Source organism: Scardinius erythrophthalmus, assembly GCF_964197995.2.
Source record: "Scardinius erythrophthalmus genome assembly, chromosome: 5".
NCBI lineage: Eukaryota > Metazoa > Chordata > Actinopteri > Cypriniformes > Leuciscidae > Scardinius > Scardinius erythrophthalmus.
In genome coordinates, this window is record NC_138225.1 from 5,794,651 (window position 1) to 5,819,423 (window position 24,773).

Below are 24,773 nucleotides of genomic sequence, written 5' to 3' on the forward strand. Positions count from 1 at the left end.
GAGAGAGAGAGAGAGAGAGAGAGAGAGAGAGAGAGAGAGAGAGAGAGAGAGAGAGAGACTGACTGCGTTCCAGTGCTCAGTCGACGGATTAACTCCTGAACATTAGGTAGGTAACATAACAGGTTAAGTGACTCTGACGTCTCCATTTCCTAATTAATATTCATGAACTTCAAAGTATTTGTAATTGGCGTCCAGGCAACGCGCCGTCGCGCTCCAGTGACTGAAAGACGCTTCACTGCTCTCACAGTGTGTTACATTAGTTAATTAAACACGTTTCATGTACAATATACATAATTAATCAACATGTATGATCGAGCTCCCAGGGTCACACATGTGACATTAAGCAGCACCACGTCTGAAATTGGACCAGGATCTTATAATATCAGCAGGTCTCTGTGCGACAAAAACAGTAAGTTTCATTTTGACGTGAAATAAAGCCATTTTAAGACCTTTGGCCGTTCGCATAAACTGCTTAGACTAGTCTTAAAAGTTACCCATCTAAATTTTGGTCATAACTTCTTAAAAGCAGTTACATACAAAGATTTGAATCGGAAAAGTAATATGGAAATTAACCCTTTGGTTAACTGCTAGTTGGTCAAACTAGCTCTTAAGGGATAGCCTAGTTCACCCAAAAATGTAAATTATGTCATCATTTACTCACCCTCAAGTTGTTCCAAACCTGAATGAATTTCTGTCTTCTGCTAAACACAAAAGAATATATTTTGAAGAATATGGGTAACCAAACAGTTGATGGACCCCATTGGCTTCAATAGTAAGGTATACTATGGAAGTCAATGGGGTCCAATCAACTGTTTGATTACCGACATTCTGCAAAATATCTTCTTTTTGGTTCACCAGAAGAAAAAAAAACTCATACAGGTTTAGCACAACTTGAGGGTGAGTAAATGATGGGGTGAACTATCCCTTTGAGACACAGTCTTAAACATAGTGGCTAAGTGTATATGCAAAATTGACCATGGTTTTACTACACATAAATAAAAAAACAAGGTAACCACAAATTAACCATGGTTTTGCTAAACTAACCCATAGTTTAAACATGGTATTTGTTGAAAACTGTGTTTATACAAATATATATATGGTTACTACACTTTTACTATAATAAAACCATAGTTAATTTTCATAAGGCAGTTCTAAACCCTACAGAGAAGTATAGATATTACATAAAAGGTTATTCATTGGTTCTTTGCAGACCTTTCTTCTTTCCCAGAACCATTTTCTCTGTATAGTTTCTTGGGTTGCTATAGTATTTGATGTTAAATTACAGGTTCTTCAGACCTCCATATTGTTTAATGTAAAGTGCCAGAATATAGCTGAGTTTTCTAAAGAGCTAGACTAGAGAATAAATAAAAGGTTCTGGCATGAGGTTGTGCAACCCTTTTTAGTTATTTTTTAAACCTTTTTTTTTAAATATAGTTTAGACACCTGTGATCAATCTACTAGGCAATTGAATTTGTATAGTAGTAGTAATACCAATATAATAATAATTGTTATTATTATTTGTAAGAGTTATTGTTGATATACCTCTACAGATTCGTATGCCCCCTTCCTCTCGCTGTCCATTAGAGAGACTGGGTTCCTGGGGACGGGCAGTGGTCTCCTCTCTCCTGGACCAGGACAGTATAACAGTGGCATTACCAGGGTATGTTATGGTTTTAATATCACTGTGCAATCAGTTAACATGTCAGTGACAAGTGCAAAATAACTGGAATATTGCAGAATCATGTTTTGGGAGGAAACAGTCTTCAGAATCGTTCCAAGCGGTTTGATGACGTGGTGTCAGATGTGCCAGGGCCGGGAGCGTACAACGTTACGAACAATGTGTCCCCTTCAGAGAACAGAACAACCAATCCAGACAAGAGTCTGAAGGTGAGACGTTAGTTTGGATTATCACATGGACTGTAATTTAGTTTTATTGTTATGAGTTATGAAGATCATATCAAGTGTTGTTATTATGGCAAGACAAATTTACTTCGATTTCCTACAAAGGTGAATCTCACACAAGAAATGTCCAGGTCATATTTCAGCCAAAAATCAAAAGAAAAATAACAAATGATATTTTGCATTTAATAAAGTCTGTTTGTAGGATCATTGCATGCTTTTGAATTGTGTCATTTTCACACCACTTATGCACATTTACCAAAATATAGACGGTGTGTTAATAAATAAAATAAAGATAAGATGAGATGGGTGTGTGTGTGTTTGTATATTTTTTTTAAATATATAAAAAATAAAAATTGGTGAATTACACAGGTGAATTTCCAAAGAAATGTGTTGGCCATATTTCAACCAAAAATCTCAGGAAAAATAACATATAATATTTTGCATAAAGATAATGAAGCCTGTTTGTAGGATCATTGCATCTTTTAAAGGTCCCATATTTTACACCTTTCTGAAGTTTTATTTTAGGTTTTGAGGTCCTTAATAATATATAATTGTGGAATAAGTGCTTTCTCAGGAGCTCTGCCAAGAACAGGTCGATTTTGGCCTGTCTACTTAATATTCACGAGCCCCTCTTCTGATTGGCCTGTTGTTTTCTGAGTGACCCACCATTGGTGGGCAGTGCTTGGGGTGGTTACTGAAGGCGGTGACTGATTAGTTCTGACATCTTGGCTTGTGAAAAGGCACAGCTACTTTATGCAGGCTATGTGCATTTGTCTGTGGATCGACTGTTTTGAAATTTATATGGTAGTTTCATAGCACCTAGACCTCTGCTATCATGAAAAAAGACAGGAAATTTCATTTTTGACAATATGGGACCTTTAAATTGTGTAATTTTCAATAATCAACAATATTTAGACAAAGTGTTCGATAAAACCACACGATTTAGTTCAATGAGATTTTATGAGCAATTAGGTAACACTTTATTTTAAGGTGACATAGTTACACGTTACTTCATGTACTTACTATAGTAATAACAGTAACTAACCCTAAACCAAACCCTGACCCTAACCCTAACTCTGTAGTAAGTACAGTACATGTAGTTAATTAATATTACTCAGAACTTATATGAGTACTTACAATGTAACTACGTCAGCTTGAAATAAAGTGTAACCAGCGATTAATGTAGATATCCAGGTAAATCCAAACGGTTCTCATACTTTCCTCCTGCAGTTGTAATGAATCTCAATCTGTTAAAGGGTAACTCTCACCAAAATTGAACCTAGGCTCTTTTTGTTAATCTACCCGAGGCAAACTTTCGTGTAAAAGCATAATTATAATGGAAACGCCACTTTTAAGATTGACCGTATTTTCGTTTTTGGTCAAATTGGAGATCGACTACTTTTGACTGACAAAATCCCAGCCACCGGAAACACTAACTGATAAAGTGAGTCATACAAAACCTTTCTTTTTAGTAAACTCTGTGTACACAAACAATGTTGTCAATGCTGGAGTTCATGTGTAGAGCCCCTGGTGATACTTCCAGCACAGTTTCATGTTGTGTCGAGCCTTCTTAGTGTTTTAAAAATAGCGATTTTGATGCTATCATAGTCGTGCCCCAAGCACTCCCATTCACAAGGCATTTTGACCGAAAAACGAAAATACGGTCAAACTTAAAAGTGGCGTTTCCATTCTAATTATGCTTTTACATGAAAGTTTGCCTCGGGTAGGTTAACAAAAATAGCCTAGGTTCAATTTTGGTGAGAGTTACCCTTTAATGCTGATTTGCATTTTTGAGTAAATGTCTTTACGATGCTTGCAGACCGTCCATAAAGTGATGAAGATGCTGCTGAATCCTGATGCTCCATCCATCCCGTCTCCCGCTCAGGCGTTTGGATATGAAGAGGATGCTCAAGGTGTCCTACACAGACACAAACCCCCCACCAGAGACCAGACCCTCGGCCCGGCCTTCTACAACCCCTTACCGGTCAGACAGATTCCCAGCAGAATGTGTAAATGCATGTGCACTCAGTCATGAAAAAGATACAGGTCTAATGGTGCGGTTTGAGTGTGTGTGTGAGGTCAGATGTGTCCATTAACAGAAGACCGTCTAATGCCCCTCCGCTCTGCATCATTAGTGCTGAGGCTGTTTCCATTACTAATGATCGCTGCATTATTTTAAAAAGTCACAAAGTGCAGCACTCATCCATTTTACTGTCAGGACCGAAAACCCTGGGTAATTATTCTTTACGTTATATTTCAATATTCACTTACAATAATGCAGCAGATGCTGGACTCAGCTTTAATCAAATCATCTTTCATTGGCCATTGAGCTGCCAACTTCCTCTAGAGGGGGAAGAACCCTGTATCAAAGCAGAGGGCAATCCGTCATGGTGGATCTCTGTTTCTCTCGCTCGGCTCAGGGGTTGCTAGTTCATTACACATTTTCCACCCATTTTTAGCTGTTTTTGTAGATTAAAATGGTCATATTCTACACATATTCTAGCATTTTATGTTGTTTCACTTGCATCGGCTTTGTTTCAAGACCATGATGAGTTTCATCAACCATTTCAATCAAGGTTTTATTATCAGTGCTTATCAGTGATACTGAAAATTTGGCTGATTGTGATATATATTATGATTTATTATGACTAATAGCCAATGTGTTACGTAGGTGGCTGAAGCAGATGCAGAAGCAGAATCCAAGTGCAGCAGATTTTATTAAAGAAACTCAAAAGATAACAAACTCAGACAGAGACTCGGGGACAGGAACAGGAACAGCCAACATACAACGTCACAAACTCACAAAGACTGAAACAAGACACAGGGCTTAAATACACAGACAAGCTAAACAAGATAACAAGGGGGCGTGGATAATGGAAAACACCTGGGAAGACTAATCAACATAACGGGGAACTGCTAAACATAGGATGAGACAGGGGAACACAGACATGAATCGTGACACAATGTTATGGCTGATTTACATTATATCTGATTGGCTGGAAGGTGTGCAATAAAACAGTTTAATGCACAAGTAGTTCCAAGTCAGTTTAATCACTGTTCTTTATTAATGCTCTGTTTTCATTAAAGTACACACACACATATGTCACTCGCACACAGAGAGCTAATGATCATAGTATAAGCATGATAATCCACGGCTAGGTGTGCATTATACGATTTTAATGCACTTTGCGAAGGCAACCACCCTCTGCTTCGTGCATTAAAATCATTTAATTCAAAACCAGCTGTGGATTATCCCTTACTTACATTGTATATAATGTGTGTGTGTGTGTTATACTGTGTATATTATACTAATGACAGTTCCTCCTGCAAAACATATATTTGAGGTAAAATATTATAATGACCTATATATATATATATATATATATATATATATATATATATATATATATATATATATATATATATATATATATATATATATATTCATTTCTTTTACCAACATGTTATTTTATACAGTACATATTTAACCCCCCACACACACGATTATTTCATGTTTCTGAATGATCTTGGTTTATTTTCAGCTTAGTTTCAATAAATGCACTATGAAAGCTAAATATATATATATATATGTTTTGCAGGAGGAGCTGTCATCCTTTCAGAAGTATAAAGGTGTGCAGTTTGGGAAGATGTCAGGCCGGAGAGAGCAGGTAAAGGGCAAAGACGAACCTGGACCAGGACAGTATGAACTACAGGAGTGAGTTTGATTGATTTGCTCTCAACACAACCTTGTTTGCAGTGTTTTTCAAACTTTATTCTTAAGCATCTGGACCTTGTTTGTCATATGTAGATGCTTCAGAATAAATGTCACATAGGGCCCTATTTTAACGATCTGAAACGCAAGTGTCAAAGCGCAAAGCGCAAGTAACTTTGTGGGCGGGTCTTGGCGCTGTTTCTATTTTCCCGGCGGGATAAATGACTCTTGCGCCCGGCGCAAATCTAAAATGGGTTGGTCTGAAGTAGCTTCATTACTCATAGGTGTGGTTTGGGCGTAACGTGAAATAAACCAATCAGAGCGTCATATCACATTCCCTTTAAGAGCAGGCGCGCTTTTTCTAAAGCGGATTCCTATTATAACGGCGGATTTGCCAGGCGCGCGCCAGAAGCGGTTCACAGCCAAGGAGAGCAACGCTCTCGTCAGGGACGTTGGGGATGGAGAAACCCACCCAAATTAACTTCGGCAAAGGCGTATGATAATTTGGGTAAATGTGTAAGCTAGATGTATGCTTTTATAATAAATTGTCTATCTATCTATCTATCTATCTATCTATCTATCTATCTATCTATCTATCTATCTATCTATCTATCTATCTATCTATCTATCTATCTATCTATCTATCTATCTATCTATCTATCTATCGTAATAATGTATGATTTGCAAAAATGAAAACTGCTGCTTCTGTGCAGATGAGAGAATCAAAGTGTATGTGCGTTGTGCACACGCTACATTGATTATGGCCAAGCATGCGCCCTTAAAATAGCTTATGAATAACATGCGCAGCGCGCCACTGACTTTAAACTATTTTTTCCTGTTTAGTTGCGCAATTGTTTTCTAAACCTGCAAAATAGCATGAAGGAACGTTTGCGCTGGAACACGCCTCCTTTTTTGCGCTGAACCGCCCTGGGAGCGCAAGTTCATTCCCTAGTTTAGCGACGTGCTTCTGTGGAGGGAAAAGCGCGCTTTGCGTCGGGTGCAAAATAGGAATGATACATGCGTCGGTGTACAAAGTCAATTGCGCTGGGTGCAAGATAGGGCCCTTAGTCTCAAACACTTCCTGGATCTATCAAAATCTAATCTGCATGACTGGATTATTATTATTTTGGATTATTGCAGAAAATAAGCTCTGTGACCAACAAAAGTTAATGATTCGTACACATATTGTCCATCATGATAATCTTAACAAATACAATTTTTATTGAATTTTGAAGCCTAAATACAATCGGCATAAGTAAAAACACCATCACTTAGGCTGAGTGCAGGAGTAAACGGGGTCTAAAACGTTTTGAGCTTGTCCACTTTCCACCACTACCTGTCAGAGCAGAAACTAAAGTTTTCCCGTCGTCTCCGGGCGCGTTCATATGTAAATTGCGTGAGATTATTTCTCCCATTAGTTTGAAAGATCTGAAAAAGCCCATACATTTACCCACCCATAGACCCTCCCCTTGAATAAATCAGGACAGAAGTGTTTGAAAGTGGACAAAAGAGACGGATTAAAACACCAGGTGTGAACGGGACTGTTTCTCCCTCCTCTACTCATGATCCGATTGACCAAAACGCATCTTAATACCAGGTGTAAACAGGGCCTTAATGTCCCATTTAGACTCTTGTTAGCAACCATCTTTTTCAAGATTATATTTTGTCAGAATAAAATGTGAAAAAATCTTGAGCTTGTGTTCACCACAGAACTTTTTTCCAGGCATTTAACCAAAAACCCATTCAAAAACCCCATTGACTTCAGGCTGATGGAACTGCTCAAATCCTAACTCGTTTCATGGTTTTGGCCTACAGAAATACAGCATCCCTTCAGCACTCTTTGGTGTTTCCTTTGATTTTGTGCATCCTTGTGTGTGTTTGTGTGTGTACCAGCGATCACACTGTCCACTATGAGAATGTGAATCTCACGCGAGAGCAGAAAGGCCGTTCAGAGCTGGTCGTCCCTCGATACCATGAGCTGGTGACTCTGCAGGAGGAGAAGAAGGTTAAAACCTCATTATATCATTTTGTCTTTAGTCCCTGTTCTATACATGTAGCTATTTTTGGATCACTTGTGCTGGACTTTTTTTTTTTTTTTTTAAGACATTTGACGGCACTGAAGCTGCAAGTTAAAGTTAAATGTAAATTAAAGTTAATTTAAAAAATATAAAATATATAAATAATAAAATTAAAATAAATAGGTAAATAAAAAAAATTGGCCAAACATAAATAAATAATGTGATTAAAATAAAAATATTAGTTATTATTCTATTAAATATATATAAATAAAAAAACATATTTTGGTTAATATAAATAAAATATATATATTTTTAAATATGAATTAAATAATGTTTATTGTAATTTAATAGGAACAAATTTTTAGATTTATAATATTTATATAATGTATAAATTGGGTGTTTTTAAAAGAGATGTTTTTTAAATGTTAGGATGGGGTCCCTCACACAAGGATGATCATATTTGGGGGTCCGTGGCATCTAAAAGATTGAAAACCACTGTTTTTGTGTAAATGTGACATGTAGAAGTTGTGTCTTGCCTGTAGAGGGCACTATTGCAGCAAGACTTGAGCTCAAGGTTAGATGCATTTCTGCATGGATGCTTTTCTGTTGTGCTGCAAATAAGCTTTCTTTTTCTTTTTGTGTGTGTGTGTGTGTGTGTGTGTGTGTGTGTGTGTGTGTGTGTGTGTGTGTGTGTGTGTGTGTGTGTGTGTGTGTGTGTGTGTGTGTGTGTGTGTGTGTGTGTGTGTGTGTGTGTGTGTGTGTGTTTGTGTGTGTTTGTATTTATAGGGTGTCCCAGGTCCAGGGCATTACCACATAAAGAGTCAGTTTGAGACGCCCAGTAAACCACATGGTCCTGTGTTGAGCCCAGCCTTCCTGTCTAAAGCTCAGGCAACAACACACTACATTATTTTTATACATTCATAAGGGACAACGTACATCCGGCCGGATGTTATCGCAAAATAAACTCTGACAGGGTGATCAGGACCCCGACATGTTTCACCCTTGATGTATTTTCTTTGTGATAACATCCAGCTGTATGTACATTATACCGCTTATTACAAGGCTACTCTCCACATAAATAAAAAATATGGATTTGAGTTTATTAGCTCACTATTATTTCACAGATTTCACCAAATAAATAATGACAGGGACATGAAATATTGATTTGAGAAGAAACCGTACTTGTTTATTATCTCATAATCTATTACATTTCATTCTAGCAACAAAACAAACACTTCAACATATCAATATTATCGTAGGCCTACTATTAGTCCTCAAGTCTTCCTTTTACAGTCGATAACTGAGGCACTAGATGCCACCAGCATGTCCATGGTGTGATACGAGAAACATGAGAGAAGGAAGAGCGGTCACTGTACAGCGCTGCAATTGACGATGATCATTATCGGGGAATAACTGACCTCAAAATTACATCATTGACCAATCAGCATCAAGCATTTCAGAGAGCTGTGTAATACGTTCTAATAACAGCTAGTCTGGATTAGTCGCATGAAATCAAAATGGACCTTATTGACTTGCCTAATACATGTTTCTGGTCTTGTGCACAATTCGTTTTCGATTTTCATCTGATCTCAGTATTGTGCTGGTTCTCGCAGCGGTTCAGTCCGGTCAAGGATGAAACGCCCCCTGTAGGAGCGTATGAAGACCCGCGCTGTGCTCTGGAGATCCTGAAGAAAGACAGAAGGGTGAAGAAGAATCCTTTTGGCCTGACAGCTGCACGCTTCCTGCCAGAAAACAGATCGAAAGCTACGCCAGGTTTGTGCCGGTGTGTTTTGTTCTGTGTGGATGTGAATCTGGGCCACATTCTGAATGCAGAATGTCTTGTATCAGTGGGGTTCAGTCAGAGGTCAGATTTGGACTGTGCTTGCTAGAGGGAAAAACAAAGTTAGCACTAGATTTCATACTGCTAAACAAATGCTTTACAACAGCAGCCAATCAGATTTCAAGCCACTCTTAAAACAACCAATCAGATTCTATGCCACTTTAAGACACTCAAGATGGATTCTGTCTAATCTTGCATACTGCCTGTCCTTCATAGTATGTTAAACATGTTATGCCAAAGGTGCCTGGATAGTGTACAATTCTGCTTCAAGGTGGTCTTAAAATGCTATTTTATGAAAACATTTCATTGAGGAGTTTCAATTAAATTTTCTTTAGCGGTAATTATATTTAAAGTAGTCGAAGTCAAGTCGCATTTATTTTTATAGCACTTTATACAATCGAAATAGTTTTAAAGCAGCTTCACAATAGTAAACAGGAAAGTTGCAGAATTATGATGTAAACTTTATCAAATAAGAGACAAGTGCAATGAACTACACTGTAAAAAGTGGTAAACTGCAACTGTACCTTAAAAAGCTATTTCTACCTGAGTTCATCTATTTTTTATATATATATTAATATATTTAGGTTGATTCAGCAATATTTAATAATATTTGACTTGAATAAAACCAGTTAATTTAAATGATCAATTCGATGTGTGCCAAATCAGTTTTCTTTATCAGTAACACAACATGTAAAGGGGTCGAAGTAAAATTAACTATTTTTAATGCAGCAATTTAACTTAAATTTTAGCAGGTTGAAATATTTTTGTATATTTATACTTCTGTTATCATAAACAAAAGCATACCACATGGACCGCATAAGTGTCACACTGGCGTGTGTGGTGTATATATATATACACATATAAAACAAAGATGATTGGATTAGCAAAGGTGATACAAATTAGGGAATTTATGAGTAACCATAGAAACAAACTAGAATGCAATGAGTAACCTAGGAGACAAACAAGTGGCGGGAAACTGAGAACAAATGAGACAGGTTACTGAAGATAAACTAACTAAGAGTCCATGAGGGTGAAACTAAGAATAATCGTGACAATAAGTACACTACCATTCAATCAGTAAGATTTTTAAAAAACAAAATACATTTTTTTTTCAGAAAAGTTGCATTCAGTTTATCAAAAGTGACAGTAAAGACATTCATAATGTTACAAAAGATTTATATTTCAAATAAACTATTTTCTTATTAAAACTTATTAAAAAATATTCACAAAAAGCTGCACAACTTATTTTAACTTTGATAATAATCAGAAATGTTTCTTGAGCAGCAAATTAGCATATTAGAATGATTTCTGAAGGATCATGTGACACTGAAGACTGGAGTTATGATGCTGAAAATCCAGCTTTGATCACAGGAATAAATTACAGTTTAACATATATTCAAATAGAAAACAGTTATTTTAAATTGTAATAATATTTCACAATATTATAGATTTTACTGTATTTTTGATCAAGTAGATGCAGCCGTAGTGAGCAGAAGAGACTTCTCTCAAAAACAGTAAAAAATCTCACCAACCCCAAACGTTTGAACGGTAGTGTATGTAATTTAGGCAAAGCCACAACCATCAATATTAAACGAACCTAGTTAGTAGAACTCCAATAGTAACTAAATGTCTTACTCGTGCATGTATTTGCTGATTTGCTGAATAAAGTCGACATCTTTATTGATCCTGGAACAACATTCCAATCAACCAATCAGATTTGAGGGACAAGTTTAGTGTTTATGTCAAGTTTAGGCTTACAACCAGGATTTGGTGCTTCTACACCAGTGTTATTCGCCGGTTTAGGTTTACGACTACATTTTCAGACCGGACAACAAAATATGTTGACCCAGGAACTCGTCTAACTCGGCAAGATCAGGACGTGCTGTATTTTTTCTAGGTCCCGGTGCCTATAACGTGTTTGATTATGGCCTGGCTCAGGAGAGTCTGAAGAAAGCCTGTCTGAAGAGCAGAAGGAAGGGCGCCTTTGGCTCTGTTGCACCACGCCGCCCTTTTCTCCCCAGCAAAGAGAAGATGAGCACCCCAGGGCCGGCTCAGTACAAGGTGAGCAGTTCTTCAACCCAGAAAGTGTGCACTCATTGTCTATTGTGCACTAATCTGCCAGCGCCCTTGGGAGCTTATTCAGACTTTTCAGGGGGCTTCATCCAACGAATCGAATAAATCTTTCATAAATCCCCTTGAACTAAATATTTCTCAGCATTCACTAAATGTCAGTTTTGCCTGGAGTCTACATACTAGAGCCTATCCTTTCAAATTGTACCATGAAAACCGTTGTTTCTGCCAAAATACCGCAGTTTCTGTATTCCATGGCAAACTTCACTATTAATTACTGTTGCTTATTCTCAGGGTGAGGGATTTGAATGAAGAATCAATCATTCATGCTACAGACGTGAATGCAACCTTGATTTGCTTGTTGGCTTATTGAGAAGTGTGCTTTTACTTTTTTTAAGAGATGAGACTTTTCCCTTGTGGATGATAAAATGGACAAAAGCATACACACTTACACTGTGGTTACCATGGTACATATTTGTATGAATAACAGATTCAAATTTATAACACTATGCATTGCGGCCGGCAAATCCCTCCCTCCCTGTGAAGTATTTCACAGGAAACTTTGGACATTGGCATCTGCAGTTTTGTTTTTCTTGGAAACGTCCATTGTTACCAACGGAAGTGTCCAGTTGGCCTGCTTTCTGAACCAAACCGACCCCAGTGGAGGTCTTTATGGACTCTCCTCTCTTTCTGTTCCTCCTACATGGTCCCTGCCTGCATAGATAAGAGCAGGAATGTGTCCTAACGGACATCTGATATCTAACTAGATAAAAAAGTTTGTAGACAAACTTTAAGTTGACATGAAAGGCCTTGCCAGAAAGTATGGCAGTATATCTAGTTTTCATTCCTTCAGAAATCAATCTAATATGCTGATTTGCTGCTCAAGAAACATTTCTGATTATTATCAATGTTGAACAGTTGTGCTGCTTCATATTTTTGTGGAAACCATGCCACATTTTCTTTGATGAATAAAAAGATCAGCATTCACTAGAAATAGAAATCTTTTTTAAGATCTAAATGTATTTTCTGTCACTTTTGATCAATTTGATGCATCCATGCATAATAAAAGTATTAATTTCTTTAAAAAACAGTCTTACTGACAATCTTACCAAAATGTGCACTAGGCAAACAGCACACTGTGGGGGATACTTTATCCCACAATGCAATGCACTTGATTACAATTGCTAAATGTAATGGCAACCACAAATCTCCTTCTTGATTCATTGTATATGATGTCAAAAGGCATTTTTACACAACATTGGACTACGCAGGCAAAATAACCACTTAAGTTCTGTTTCAATTTAGTGACATTTTATAAAAACAGAATGCTGTATACAGTACGTATTGTGTAAAAAGGTAGTATTTCATTCTGAACATAACCTACAGTCTGAGATGAGGACCTGGCGCATCTTATCTCTAGCGTCAGGACAGTGGAGATTATGATTTTTCATTATAAGTTGAACCAGAGAGGAGATTTTTTTCTGTCAACAGAGATCACACAGGCACCTCGGAGCTGCTAAAATACACCAGCACATAATTAAAAGAAATAGTTCACCCAAAAGCGAAAGATCTGTCATCATTTATTCACCTTCATGTTGTTCTAAACTAATTTAATTCATTTTCTTCTGTGGAGGAGATGTTTTGGAGAATTTCTAACCTGCTTTTTTCGTACAATATAAGTAGACCGTGATCAGCAGCTTTCATGCAGGTATTATAAACATATGAAAACCTAGTGTGTCCTTGTGCATCTAATTATAAGAAAAACAGGCTCAAATTTGAGTAATTATTTGAATTTCATTAATATGAATCTGTCATTACAGTATTACATCAATAATTGACTGCAAGAAATTGTCTTTTTTTTGTGTTTGCTGCAGGTGGAGCAGACAAATGAAGCGTTATATAAGAAACAGAGTACAGCTGCTTTTAAATCTGCCTCTAACAGACTTGTGGGTTCACTGTTCGCCAAAGTAAGACACACATGCAACACTGAATTTTAATCTTTAGACTGCCACTGCGAAGATAAATCACAAGTGAGATCTCTTTAATATATAAAGTGTTTTTCCTGGATAGCAATGACATGAAATGGAGAGAAGATTTTACAACTATTTTAAAAGGACTTTCACTAAGTCTCATGCTTCTCAGATGTTTCTCCTAAGAATAAAACCCCAGTTATTTCACATGAATCCCCTCTAACATATCAGAAGACATCTCATTAGCCGCTTTTCCACTGTCTGGCTAGTGTGAGCCAGGGCTAACAGCGTGCCGGGCTGGGACTATAGCCTCGGACCTCAAGCACAGAGGCCAAAATCAAGTTGCGTTTCCAACTAAAACCCTAAAACCCGCTCTTAACACACCTCCATAGAACGACATCACACAACCCCACTGTTTCACCAGCTGACTGAAAACTAGCTAGATCGCAAAATGAGCATGACAGAAGCAAACGTTTGGTCTTTAATTAAAGTCTTAAGATTCCAGCATCCATATTTGATCAATGTGATCAGTGAAAATAATTTATTAATTTGTGTCAGGAGTGCACATCAATCATGCTGAATCAAACTGATATTTACCAGTTCACATCAAAAGAGAGCACATACCTATTCAGTCGCACCTGCTTTCCAATTATTTGCGATCACAGGAATGCACAAAACATCTCCATTAAGGTTTTTAAGTCCAAAGGCTTACACATTTAGAAAAATATTGATAAAATATCATACTATCATACTATACTGTAATCCTTTCAGCCAGAGCAACAGAGGGAGCTCACAGACAGAAAACATGAGATACGAGTTAACCAGAGTGCATGTTTTTAATGACACATATGCGGATGCATTAGTCCGGTATCAACAAAGGCACAGGGAAGAGACAAATAAACATGAAATGCGGTGTTATGAATATGCAAATGAGCCCCTCCTCCACTCACTCACACCAGCTCAGAGATCCACTCGTTGACGATCACATGTTGATCTGATTGGTTACAAGGTAGTTTGTGACGTCAGAAACACCAGCCAATGGTTTGTCTTAAAGCATATTAAAAACACCACATAGACATATAAACAACATTAAAAGCTTGATTTAAATGACTATAAATGTTGAAGTCAGCTGGTAGCCTGATATAATAACATGGGAAATAAGCAGCGGTGTTGTAAACTCTGCCTTTGTTCATGACCACTCCCATACCTGTCAACCCTCCCGTTTTTCCCGGGATTCTCCCGTATTTTACCTTGCTATCCCTCTATCATCCCGTTTAAATATTTTCCCGTATTTTTAATCTTTCTATAAAAAATAATCCCACTGGCCACAAACCAGTTAAGCGGAAATTCCGCCCTGCAGCTAATTTCATTGGTTAAGGTTACAATGACGGGAAGTTTTATGGATCAGTGTTTGGTGTAGGCAGTCAGTACTGTGATTCACATGACCAATAAAATCTTTAGAATCAGCTAAAGATTCTTAGCCTAACCTTATTTTCCCTTAAAATTTCCCTTATTTTCAAATCCCAATGTTGACAGGTATGCACTCCTCAAGCCCCAGTTGGCCCGCTTTGGACCAAGGTGTTCGGCGGGCCAAAAACCCCTGGCCGTTGACCCCAGGGAAGCCCCGATGAGGCTTGATCAAGCCTCGGAAGTGACAGTGGAAGCATGACTGGCCCCTAGTATGCACTGGCACGCTTGCTTTTGGGCCGACAGTGGAAACACATGTGCTCAGATTTACCAAGATAATAAAATCTGCAATCAAAACTGAGAGATCTCATTAACATTTCTAATCAAATTTTCTCTCAGAACAAATTATCTAAGCTGCTCCATATTTTGTTTAGCTCTATACTCAATTACACTTTTATTTCGATAGTCCACTTTAGCTTGTGATAGTTAGTTGACGTGTTGTTGCAAAGTTACTTATAGTAAGTAGAACATCTGAAGTGGACCATCGAAATATTAAAGCTCCAATATGTAACAATTTTGTAAAAAAAAAATCCGAAAATAACTTGCACAGTGTGATATATTTCCTCCAGTTGTGTACTTAAAATATCTCAAAAGTCTCCAAAGATTTTTTATTCCGATTTTAAATAACTGTCCGTCCCGGAAAAGAAATGTCGCCTCTCAGTGACGCAATGTCCGCACTATCCTTTTTTTCCGGTGTGGATCATGTGATATTCCACCACACCGGAATATCACATGGTCAAATGCGGAAGTGGTGGTTATAGCATTATTGCCATAGACTGTATGGTTATAGCTGTTATGGATCACGATTACTCTTTGGCGAGTATTAAAGTGCCAACAAAACGAAAGCGTCCATATTCGGATACACGCAGACTGTGTGACAAACGGAGGAATAAAACCCGGATAAATATCGGCCAGGCGTTTTCAAGATGGAGAGAGCTGCGCGACAGTCTTGGACTTGACAGAGACTCTGCTCTCGCAGTGTATTGATAGACAGGTAAGCAAATCAAATTTTTTTTTTATTGTACAAGTAACGTTATAGTTACAGTAAAGATGATTTTAATAGATATGAATTAATGACAAATAGCTGTAAGTTGTAACGGGATAATATAGCATAACATTTCACGTTCCTTGCAATTCATTAATTATGATGACATAAAATAATACGATCAGACATACAGGTAATACAAAAACGAATAAATTACCTCATCCGTGATCATGATTCATTAATTCCATTTAGATACATCGCTAGATGGTGAAAACGCATTAAAAACGACATCTCCCATCGTCACCTCCTTCATAGCGTCATCAAGCTTCGCCTTTGTTATTGTTGGAAACTGCGCCCTCTTGTGGTCAAATTTTTTTACACATTGGAGCTTTAAATGTCAACTACTGACTCAAATGTCTGTTTTTAGGAGGTAGGCAATTTCTTTTATAAACTGTTTTTGTTATACTGGTTGAAACTCTCTTAACTTCCCGAGAGCAATCAATAATAGAAGTGGTCTAAATATTAAAACATGTTTACGTTCATTATTATTGTGATGTTATGAGCTTTGAGACATGAGGTAATTTACCCTGATCTCTCATGACGCTTTGCAGACTCTGCTGTGTGCGTTCATGTGTTTTGGAGACGCTCTGAAGGGAGGGTGGGATCTCATGCTTTCAAAAGTAGCTTGCTATTGCTAGCCTCTCTATGTTTAAATTAAACTTGTTTTGAGCTGTGAAAGAGCAAAGTCTCAGTACAGGGCGTTTTCAGCTCCATGATGTGTAATGACAGGGATTGATGTGTCAGCTTATTATTCAGAGTCAAACACAGCCTGTTCTGGAAGTTTAGATTTTTGTGTGCGTGTATTTGTATAAGCTTGAATTCAATGGGAAAGCCCTGATATTTGTTTGGCTCAATGGAGAGTTTAGATTAAATCCTGTCCATATCTAAAATCAGTAATTATACTTCGCAAGATATGAGAACGCAGAAGTGTCTGGATGTTTGGAGTGTGTATCATTGAGAGTGTTTGAGTCAGACGCTCTGATGCAGATGCTGCAAATATATTATTATGAGCTCAGCACCTCGCCTCACGTCTGCTCTGCTCCTTCATTAGACACGTGTCTGCTCACAATACACACAGCCGTCTGCAGGAGTCTCACCAAATCTCATTTCAACCCAAAATCAAAAGAAAGAAAGAAAACATTTTGAGCCCTATCATACACCCGGCGCAATGCAGCGACAAGCGCGACACAAGTGTGTTTTGCTAATTTCAGCCCGACGCACTTATCATTTTCACGTCTGCGTCACATTGTTTAAATAGCAAATGCATTTGCGCCCATTTGTGCGCCAATGGGCGTGCTGATCTGAAAATGAGGTGTGTTCTGGCGCATTGTTGGCACGTTGCTATTTTGAGGCAACAGAAATAGACTGAGCCATTGTCCAACTGAAACCTGGTCTAAAGTTATTTAATCGTTATTTAAAGAGCGCGTCAGTAATATGAGCCTAGGCAGGTCACAATGCGCATACACTCTGCTTATTACACACACACAGGAACGCGCAACAGCACACAAACATACCAAATATTAAAAATAAAAGGATTAAACAATGTAAAAGTTTCATATTGTGTTCATTAAGATATGGTGGAATCCGGCTTGCCCCGTACATGGTCACGCTTTAACCTCGCGCACGAGCAGATCCGTTTGCGCTCTGGAGAAGCGTTCAGTCTTTCCGCTTGCAAATTCCGTCATGTAAGAAAGAAAACATTTTGAGCCCTATCATACACCCGGCGCAATGCAGCGACAAGCGCGACACAAGTGTGTTTTGCTAATTTCAGCCCGACGCAGTTATCATTTTCACGTCTGCGTCACATTGTTTAAATAGCAAATGCATTTGCGCCCATTTGTGCGCCAATGGGCGTGCTGATCTGAAAATGAGGTGTGTTCTGGCGCATTGTTGGCACGTTGCTATTTTGAGGCAACAGAAATAGACTGAGCCATTGTCCAACTGAAACCTGGTCTAAAGTTATTTAATCGTTATTTAAAGAGCGCGTCAGTAATATGAGCCTAGGCAGGTCACAATGCGCATACACTCTGCTTATTACACACACACAGGAACGCGCAACAGCACACAAACATACCAAATATTAAAAATAAAAGGATTAAACAATGTAAAAGTTTCATATTGTGTTCATTAAGATATGGTGGAATCCGGCTTGCCCCGTACATGGTCACGCTTTAACCTCGCGCACGAGCAGATCCGTTTGCGCTCTGGAGAAGCGTTCAGTCTTTCCGCTTGCAAATTCCGTCATGTAAGAAAGAAAACATTTTGAGCCCTATCATACACCCGGCGCAATGCAGCGACAAGCGCGACACAAGTGTGTTTTGCTAGTTTCAGCCCGACGCAGTTATCATTTTCACGTCCTGCGTCACATTGTTTAAATAGCAAATGCATTTGCACCCATTTGTGCGCCATCTGAAAACGAGGTGTGTTCTGGCGCATTGTTAGCGCGTTGCTATTTTGAGGCAACTGAAATAGACTGAGCCATTGACCAACTGAAACCTGCTCTAAAGTCAATGCCGCAATATTTTTTTTGTTATTTAATGAGTGCGTCAGTAATATGAGCCTATAGGCAGGTCACAATGCGCGTACACTCTGCTTATTACACACACAGGGACGCGCAACAGCAAACAAGCATACCAAATATTAAAAATAAAAGGATTAAACAATGTAAAAGATTCATATTGTGTTCATTAAGATATGGTGGAATCCGGCTTGTCCCGTAGATGGTCACGCTTTAACCTCGCGCACGAGCAGATCCGTTTGCGCTCTGGAGAAGCGTTCAGTCTTTCCGCTTGCAAATTCCGTCATGTAACGAGCGAATCCGCCATGGAGCGAGCACAACTGGCTTTTAAAGGGAATGGGAGATGAGACTCTGGTTGTTTTATTTCACGTTACACCCAAAACACACCCATTGCTCATTATGAGAATAGGGACAACCCTTTTAGACCATGCGCTGGGTGCGCTGACCATTTTTACCCATCATTAAACTAGCAAAAGTGGATTCGGACACACTCTAAGTGAACTTGTGCCCTGTGCTTTAGACCATGCGCTTAGATCGTTAAAAAAGGGCCCTTTATATCACGTGACGAAAATGAAGCTTAATTTTAGCAACATTATGATGTTTCGCATTATGGCATTATTTTCATGACATTTTCATTAAATTATTATTTTTTATTCTTGATGATTTTTAACTGTTGTTTCGTTTTATTTATAATAATTTGTTTTATAATAGTTGAAGGAATGACTTTAAAAAGCAAGGGAATGGGAGATGAGACTCTGATTGGTTTAACACACGTAAATCCCAAAACACACCCATTACTCATTATGAGAATAGGGACAACCCTTTTAGACCATGCGCCGGGAGCGCCGACCATTTTTCCTGTCGTTAAACTAGCAAAAGTGGATCCGGACACGCTCACATCGTTAAAAAAGGGCCCTTTATGTCACGTGACGAAAATGAAGCTTAATTTTAGCACCATTATGATGTTTTGCATTATGGCATTATTTTCATGACATTTTCATTAAATTACCATGATGCGTCTGTTTTTTTATTTTTTTTATTTTTTTATTCTTCATGATTTTTAACCGTTGTTTCATTTTATTTATAATCGATAAAATAATTTTAATAGTTGAAGGAATGACTTTAAAAAGCAAAATGAAACTTAAAAGATTTGCAACAGGGTAATGGACTTGAATTGAATTCAAATGTAGAATGTAAATAATGTATCTTTTTTCTGCATGACAGTCCTAGTGAAAAATAAATATACCAAAATATATTTGAAATACACTTATTTTATGATAAGTACACTACAAATAAATACATTTACATATTGATATACTTAATATAAATACCCTGCAATTGTACTTTTGGTATACTAAATTGATATACTTAAACTAATTTTGTACTGAATGTACTTTAGTTATCCAGAAATAGTGCTGAAGTCCAATTAAAGATATACTTAAGTATATTTGATTGTGCTAAAATGGAATTATTGCAAGTATACTTTAGATACACTTTAAATATCTTGCATTTAAAGACTGATATTATCTGATTATACTATCCTTACTCCTATTAGTGATAATTTTAGGCTTAATATTAAGAAATGTGGATTATGCAATAAAGTACTCTAAATAAAGTTTAATTATAATATTTATATCAGTAAGTCTCAATCAATATGTCAGTAAATATGTTAAAGGATTTGTAGTATACTTAGTATGAAATAAATGTATTTTAAATACATTTTGGTATAGTTTTTTTGGTTACACTTTATTTTATGGTGTCATTGTTACAGTGTAATTATATATTTAAGTACTGAGTAATATTAAGCAACTACATGTACTTACTATAGGGTTAGGGTAGGATTAGGATTTGTTTGAGGGTTAGTTGGATGCAATTATGCATAATTTACTGTTGTTACTATGGTAAGTACATGTAACATATGTAACAAGGACACTGTAAAATAAAGTGTTACCGTTTTTTTTTTTTTTTTTTTCACTAGAGATGAATGGAAATTTGAAACTTGTGTTTAATTGTCATGACAATAATGTCAAAATACAAAACATCTTCCCAAAAATAGTCTTGTTCCTGACAGGTTTGGTGAGATTTATCATCTAGATGTTTCTCTCTCTCACACTCTCTCTCTCTCTCTCTGCATCTGTCCAGCTTACAGATGTGCAATTACTCATATAGCTGGTTAGTATTACAATATACAAGTGTTACATATACAAATGTCTAAATAACTAGAATGATTCAATACAGCTTAATTTCTATGTACAGCATCTGTAGCATGTTAGTGGTTTACACAACTAAAATAATTGAATTGAATACACACACACACACACACACACACACACACACACACACACACACACACGACCCCCTGGCTCATTTGTACCTGCTGTAAATCCATTGTGCAGATGATGTTTATGATGCTGTGGTTAGATATTAGATTGCTCTTGGCAGGATACTCCTCCGCCAGGCTCGTATAACGTGAGCGAATCTTTCGAGAAGACTCAGGGTCTCCATCGCTACAGCAAGCCACGGAGTGAGAAAGCACGCAAGCGACAGAGCTGTTTCCTATCTGCCGCCACCAGAGATCCCTCCTTCCTACAATACGACCCTGAAATACCAGGTGACTTATGCTTACTTGATCTCTATGAACGGCATTTGAGGCCTGCTGTCGATTACTGTCCATTTCTCCTTCAGTTTGTACAAATAAACAAGACAGTGTATATTGGAAGTCTATGTGGCTAAACATTCGAGAGTAGGAAGCGGCATTAGTAATCAGGAAGTCTCTTAATTATTCATTAATATGAAGTATTACATTAATAAACTCTTTAGATCTAGTTCTGTCTTTCAGTTTCAGTTTTAATGAGCTTTATTGGCATAGCAAAACTGTACATTTGGAAATGTACAAAACATTTGTACATTTTCAGGTTACACTTTATTTTAAGGTGTCATTGTTACAGTGTAATTATATATTTAAGTACTGAGTAATATGAATTAACTACATGTACTTACTATAGGGTTAGGGTAGGATTAGGATTTGGTTGAGGGTAAGTTGCATGTAATTATGCATAATTAACTGTTATTACAATGGTAAGTACATGTAACGTATTAAGGACACTGTAACTGTACAATTATAAAGTGACAACAATAAATTTAAATATCAGTAATGCATAGTATTAATTACTATATATATATATATATATATACTATCAGTAACGCAAATATATATATATATAGGTATTTATACATATATAACGTATTCTGATGTGAAATTTATGACTTTTTAGAGGCAGGTTGTCACATTTATTTTTATTTATTTTTTAAATTTGTTTAAAAGCAGAAATACAAAGCTTGTATTTTGTTGTTGCATTATAATTTAACATATCTTTAAAAGTTGTTTAAAGCATCCTTAATTTGGGACTAATGGTGTAGGCCTAGGAACTTGCTTTATCAACATAACGGTGGAATTTGCTCCATGTAAACAGTGTTTTTGGGGAGTTATGTTCAAGTATTCCAGCTAAACTACGTGTTATTTGTGGTTTTGTAGGTCCTGCTCATTATAGTCCAGATGTTAAGTCTGACCCTCAACTTGCGCTGATGGTCTCAAAAGAAGATCGCTTTAAAAGCCCTAAAGACATGACACCTGGACCCACAGCATATGAGGTATGCACCTCATATATTTATTAGAAGTGTCTATATGCATGTATGTATATATATATATATATATATATATATATATATATATATATATATATATATATATATATATATATATACTCCGACATGGTCAAGACGATCTTCTTGTGTTCAAACTGAGCATCAGAATGGGGAAGAAACTGATTTAAGTGACTTTGAACGTGTCATGGTTGTTTGTGCCAGACGGGCTGGTCTGAGTATTTCAGAAACTGCTGATCTACTGGGATTTTCACACACAATCATCTCTAGGGTTTACAGAGAATGATCTGAAAAAGATAAAATACGCTCCAGTGAGCGTCAGTTCTGTGGGTTAAAATGTCTTGTTAATGTCAGAGGTCAGAGAACGACCAGTAACTCAAATAAACATTCATTACAACCGAGGTACAGTCAGAAGAGTCACTAAACTCAATCGACTCCACAGTCTCCAGATCTCAGTTCAGTAGAGCAGGTTTGGGATGTGGAGGAACGAGAGATTCACATCATGGATGTTCAGATCCAACAAATCTGCAGTAACTGTGTGATGCGATCATGACAATATGGACCAAAATCTCTGAGGAATGTTTCCAGCACCTTGATGAATCTGAGCCACGAAGAATATAATACTGTGTATATATACTGTATAATATAGTATTTAGTTTTACATAAATAACTCTAGTACACCAATTCACTATGGTGTGTGTGTGTGTGTGTGTGTTATAGTTGAGTCCAGTCATCATGGACACAGTCCTGAAAGGCACCTTTAATGTGACGCTCCATGATCCTTTGGTGTCCAGAACGAGGTCTTTATCTTCACGCAAGTCTTTGAGAAAACCCCCTGCCCACAGCAGTGCCTAACTCAGGTCAAAGGTCAGTGACCCCTCACACTATATATTTCACACTTATTATGGAGGTTTAGTTTCAGTAATAAAGCCGTTCTTGAGGCTTTCAGAGGTCTACTCTACTCGGGAAAGAGAAAAGACGACTCTCTGCTGTCTGTCTTATTAAAACGAACCGCTCTGTTACACACACACACACACAGATACACCATAGGATCAGCATGAGCTCTGATATTATATTCCCTCTGAATGGCTGATTGATCTCTTAAAACCAAAGATGCTCAAATAAAACATTCAATGTATTTTCTGATTTACACACACTAATGAGATGATTCATTCATTAATGGCATGAGTCTGCTCACTGCATGACGGATAACAAGAGATCTGGCTTTTTTAGCATGCTTTATTGGTTTGACATACTTTTTTGTAATGCAAAAGCATTAGCTCACCTGAAAATATGTTCGTTGCTCAGAGATTGTTCATTTTTCGCTAAGGAGGAGATCATTGACATAAAGTGTACGAGTAAAACCGGAAACTGAATGTGAATGGAAGCCCAAATCATTTGCTTTTGGGAGGATTTGATGAATGTTGATCACAGACTTTAATTAGCAATTACATAAATGATGTATAGAGATATAAAAGAGATCTCATTTGTGTTTTTGTTTTTTCTGTCCTATTGGTGTGCACACTAAAACAACTATTTTTTGAATTCGTGCATAAAACAAAGATTATTTGAGTGTGTTTTAAAAGAAAATACTATTTCAGTCTTTCTAAATGTCACATTTAATTTGATGAGTTACTTGGCATTTCTTTGCAATTACTTTATTAGCAATTTCTGAGTGAAAATTGTTTCAAATTAAGCCCAACATAATGAAGTCATTACATTTTAGCACAAAATAAAATAATATAATTAACATATAAATAACAGATTACAGTGAACTATTTAAGATTTGAACAAAAATGAAAGTAATTTAGAAGTCTCTTAATTAGAACAATTTCAAAAGTCTGTCTTTTAATATGCTTTTTTTTTGCCATAGCAAAACTGTACATTTGACAAAGTGTTTATACAGTCTCATTGTACACAGTTTTGCGGCACAGTGAAATAAATTAAAAGTACAAGGTAATATTAATAAAAAAATATTTGTAGGAAATTTGGATCAGTCTTCCTTGCATGCAATTTTAATATTTTGTTCTTCTGTATCATGTCTTACAGTTTCCTTCTGTATTCTAATTTGTTTTTCAGGTCATACACTTTCAAAAAGACCTCGGCTAAGCCTCTCCTATTAAACACATGCTTCCCAGGAGTTCCTGTCTCACACACACTCACACACACACCTCTTTATGGGTGATATATTTCCCTCATTGCTCACAGAGAATAAATCAGGATTCTTTAATGGGTTTGATGTTTCAGGGTTTTTGTGCATCATAAATTCTCAGCCCTGCCCACAATAACACAACGCTAATGTAGAGAGATTTGTAGAGAGATCGTACACACACACACACACAACATCTTGATATCGTTATACACACCCTTTTAATCTAATTAAGCATTTACACACTCTCATTATTCAGCAGAGAGAGGGAGGTCGAGGGAGGAAGAGCGAGAGACGTCGAAGAGGAGAGCGAACGGAAGAAAGAGAGGTTTTAGCTCTTTATTGAACTGACTTGTTTTACATTTGCAAGCTAATTGAATCAGATAAATCACTGTGGCGGCTCTCTCGCCACGCGTGTG

At 37.2% G+C, this 24,773-nt stretch overlaps 1 protein-coding gene across 4 annotated transcripts; it reads left to right on the forward strand.

Moving 5' to 3' along the window:
• stpg2 (sperm-tail PG-rich repeat containing 2) lies at positions 1-24,441 on the forward strand. 4 transcript variants are annotated; one of them, XM_081365113.1, is made up of 14 exons: positions 1-409; positions 1,551-1,660; positions 1,738-1,887; positions 3,722-3,886; positions 5,502-5,617; positions 7,508-7,619; positions 8,419-8,520; positions 9,246-9,405; positions 11,370-11,533; positions 13,417-13,509; positions 20,985-21,153; positions 22,078-22,193; positions 22,926-23,072; positions 24,285-24,439. In XM_081365113.1, the coding sequence occupies exons 1-13, from the start codon at positions 304-306 to the stop codon at positions 23,058-23,060; spliced, it is 1,698 nt and encodes a 565-aa protein (XP_081221239.1). In that variant the 5' UTR covers positions 1-303; the 3' UTR covers positions 23,061-23,072; positions 24,285-24,439. The 4 variants fall into 4 exon arrangements, with proteins under 4 accessions (XP_081221239.1, XP_081221241.1, XP_081221240.1 ...); XM_081365115.1 differs by lacking the exon at positions 8,419-8,520 and having other exon boundaries at positions 26-409; positions 24,285-24,441; XM_081365114.1 differs by lacking the exon at positions 13,417-13,509 and having other exon boundaries at positions 26-409.
• The last annotated feature ends 332 nt before the right edge of the window (positions 24,442-24,773 follow it).

Coding starts and splice junctions, on each gene's coding strand:
- stpg2 (XM_081365113.1), top strand. CDS start 304: ATGTATGATCGAGCTCCCAGGGTCACACATGTGACATTAAGCAGCACC. Junction 410..1,550: donor GTCTCTGTGCGACAAAAACA/GTAAGTTTCATT, acceptor ATACCTCTACAG/ATTCGTATGCCCCCTTCCTC. Junction 11,534..13,416: donor CAGGGCCGGCTCAGTACAAG/GTGAGCAGTTCT, acceptor TGTTTGCTGCAG/GTGGAGCAGACAAATGAAGC.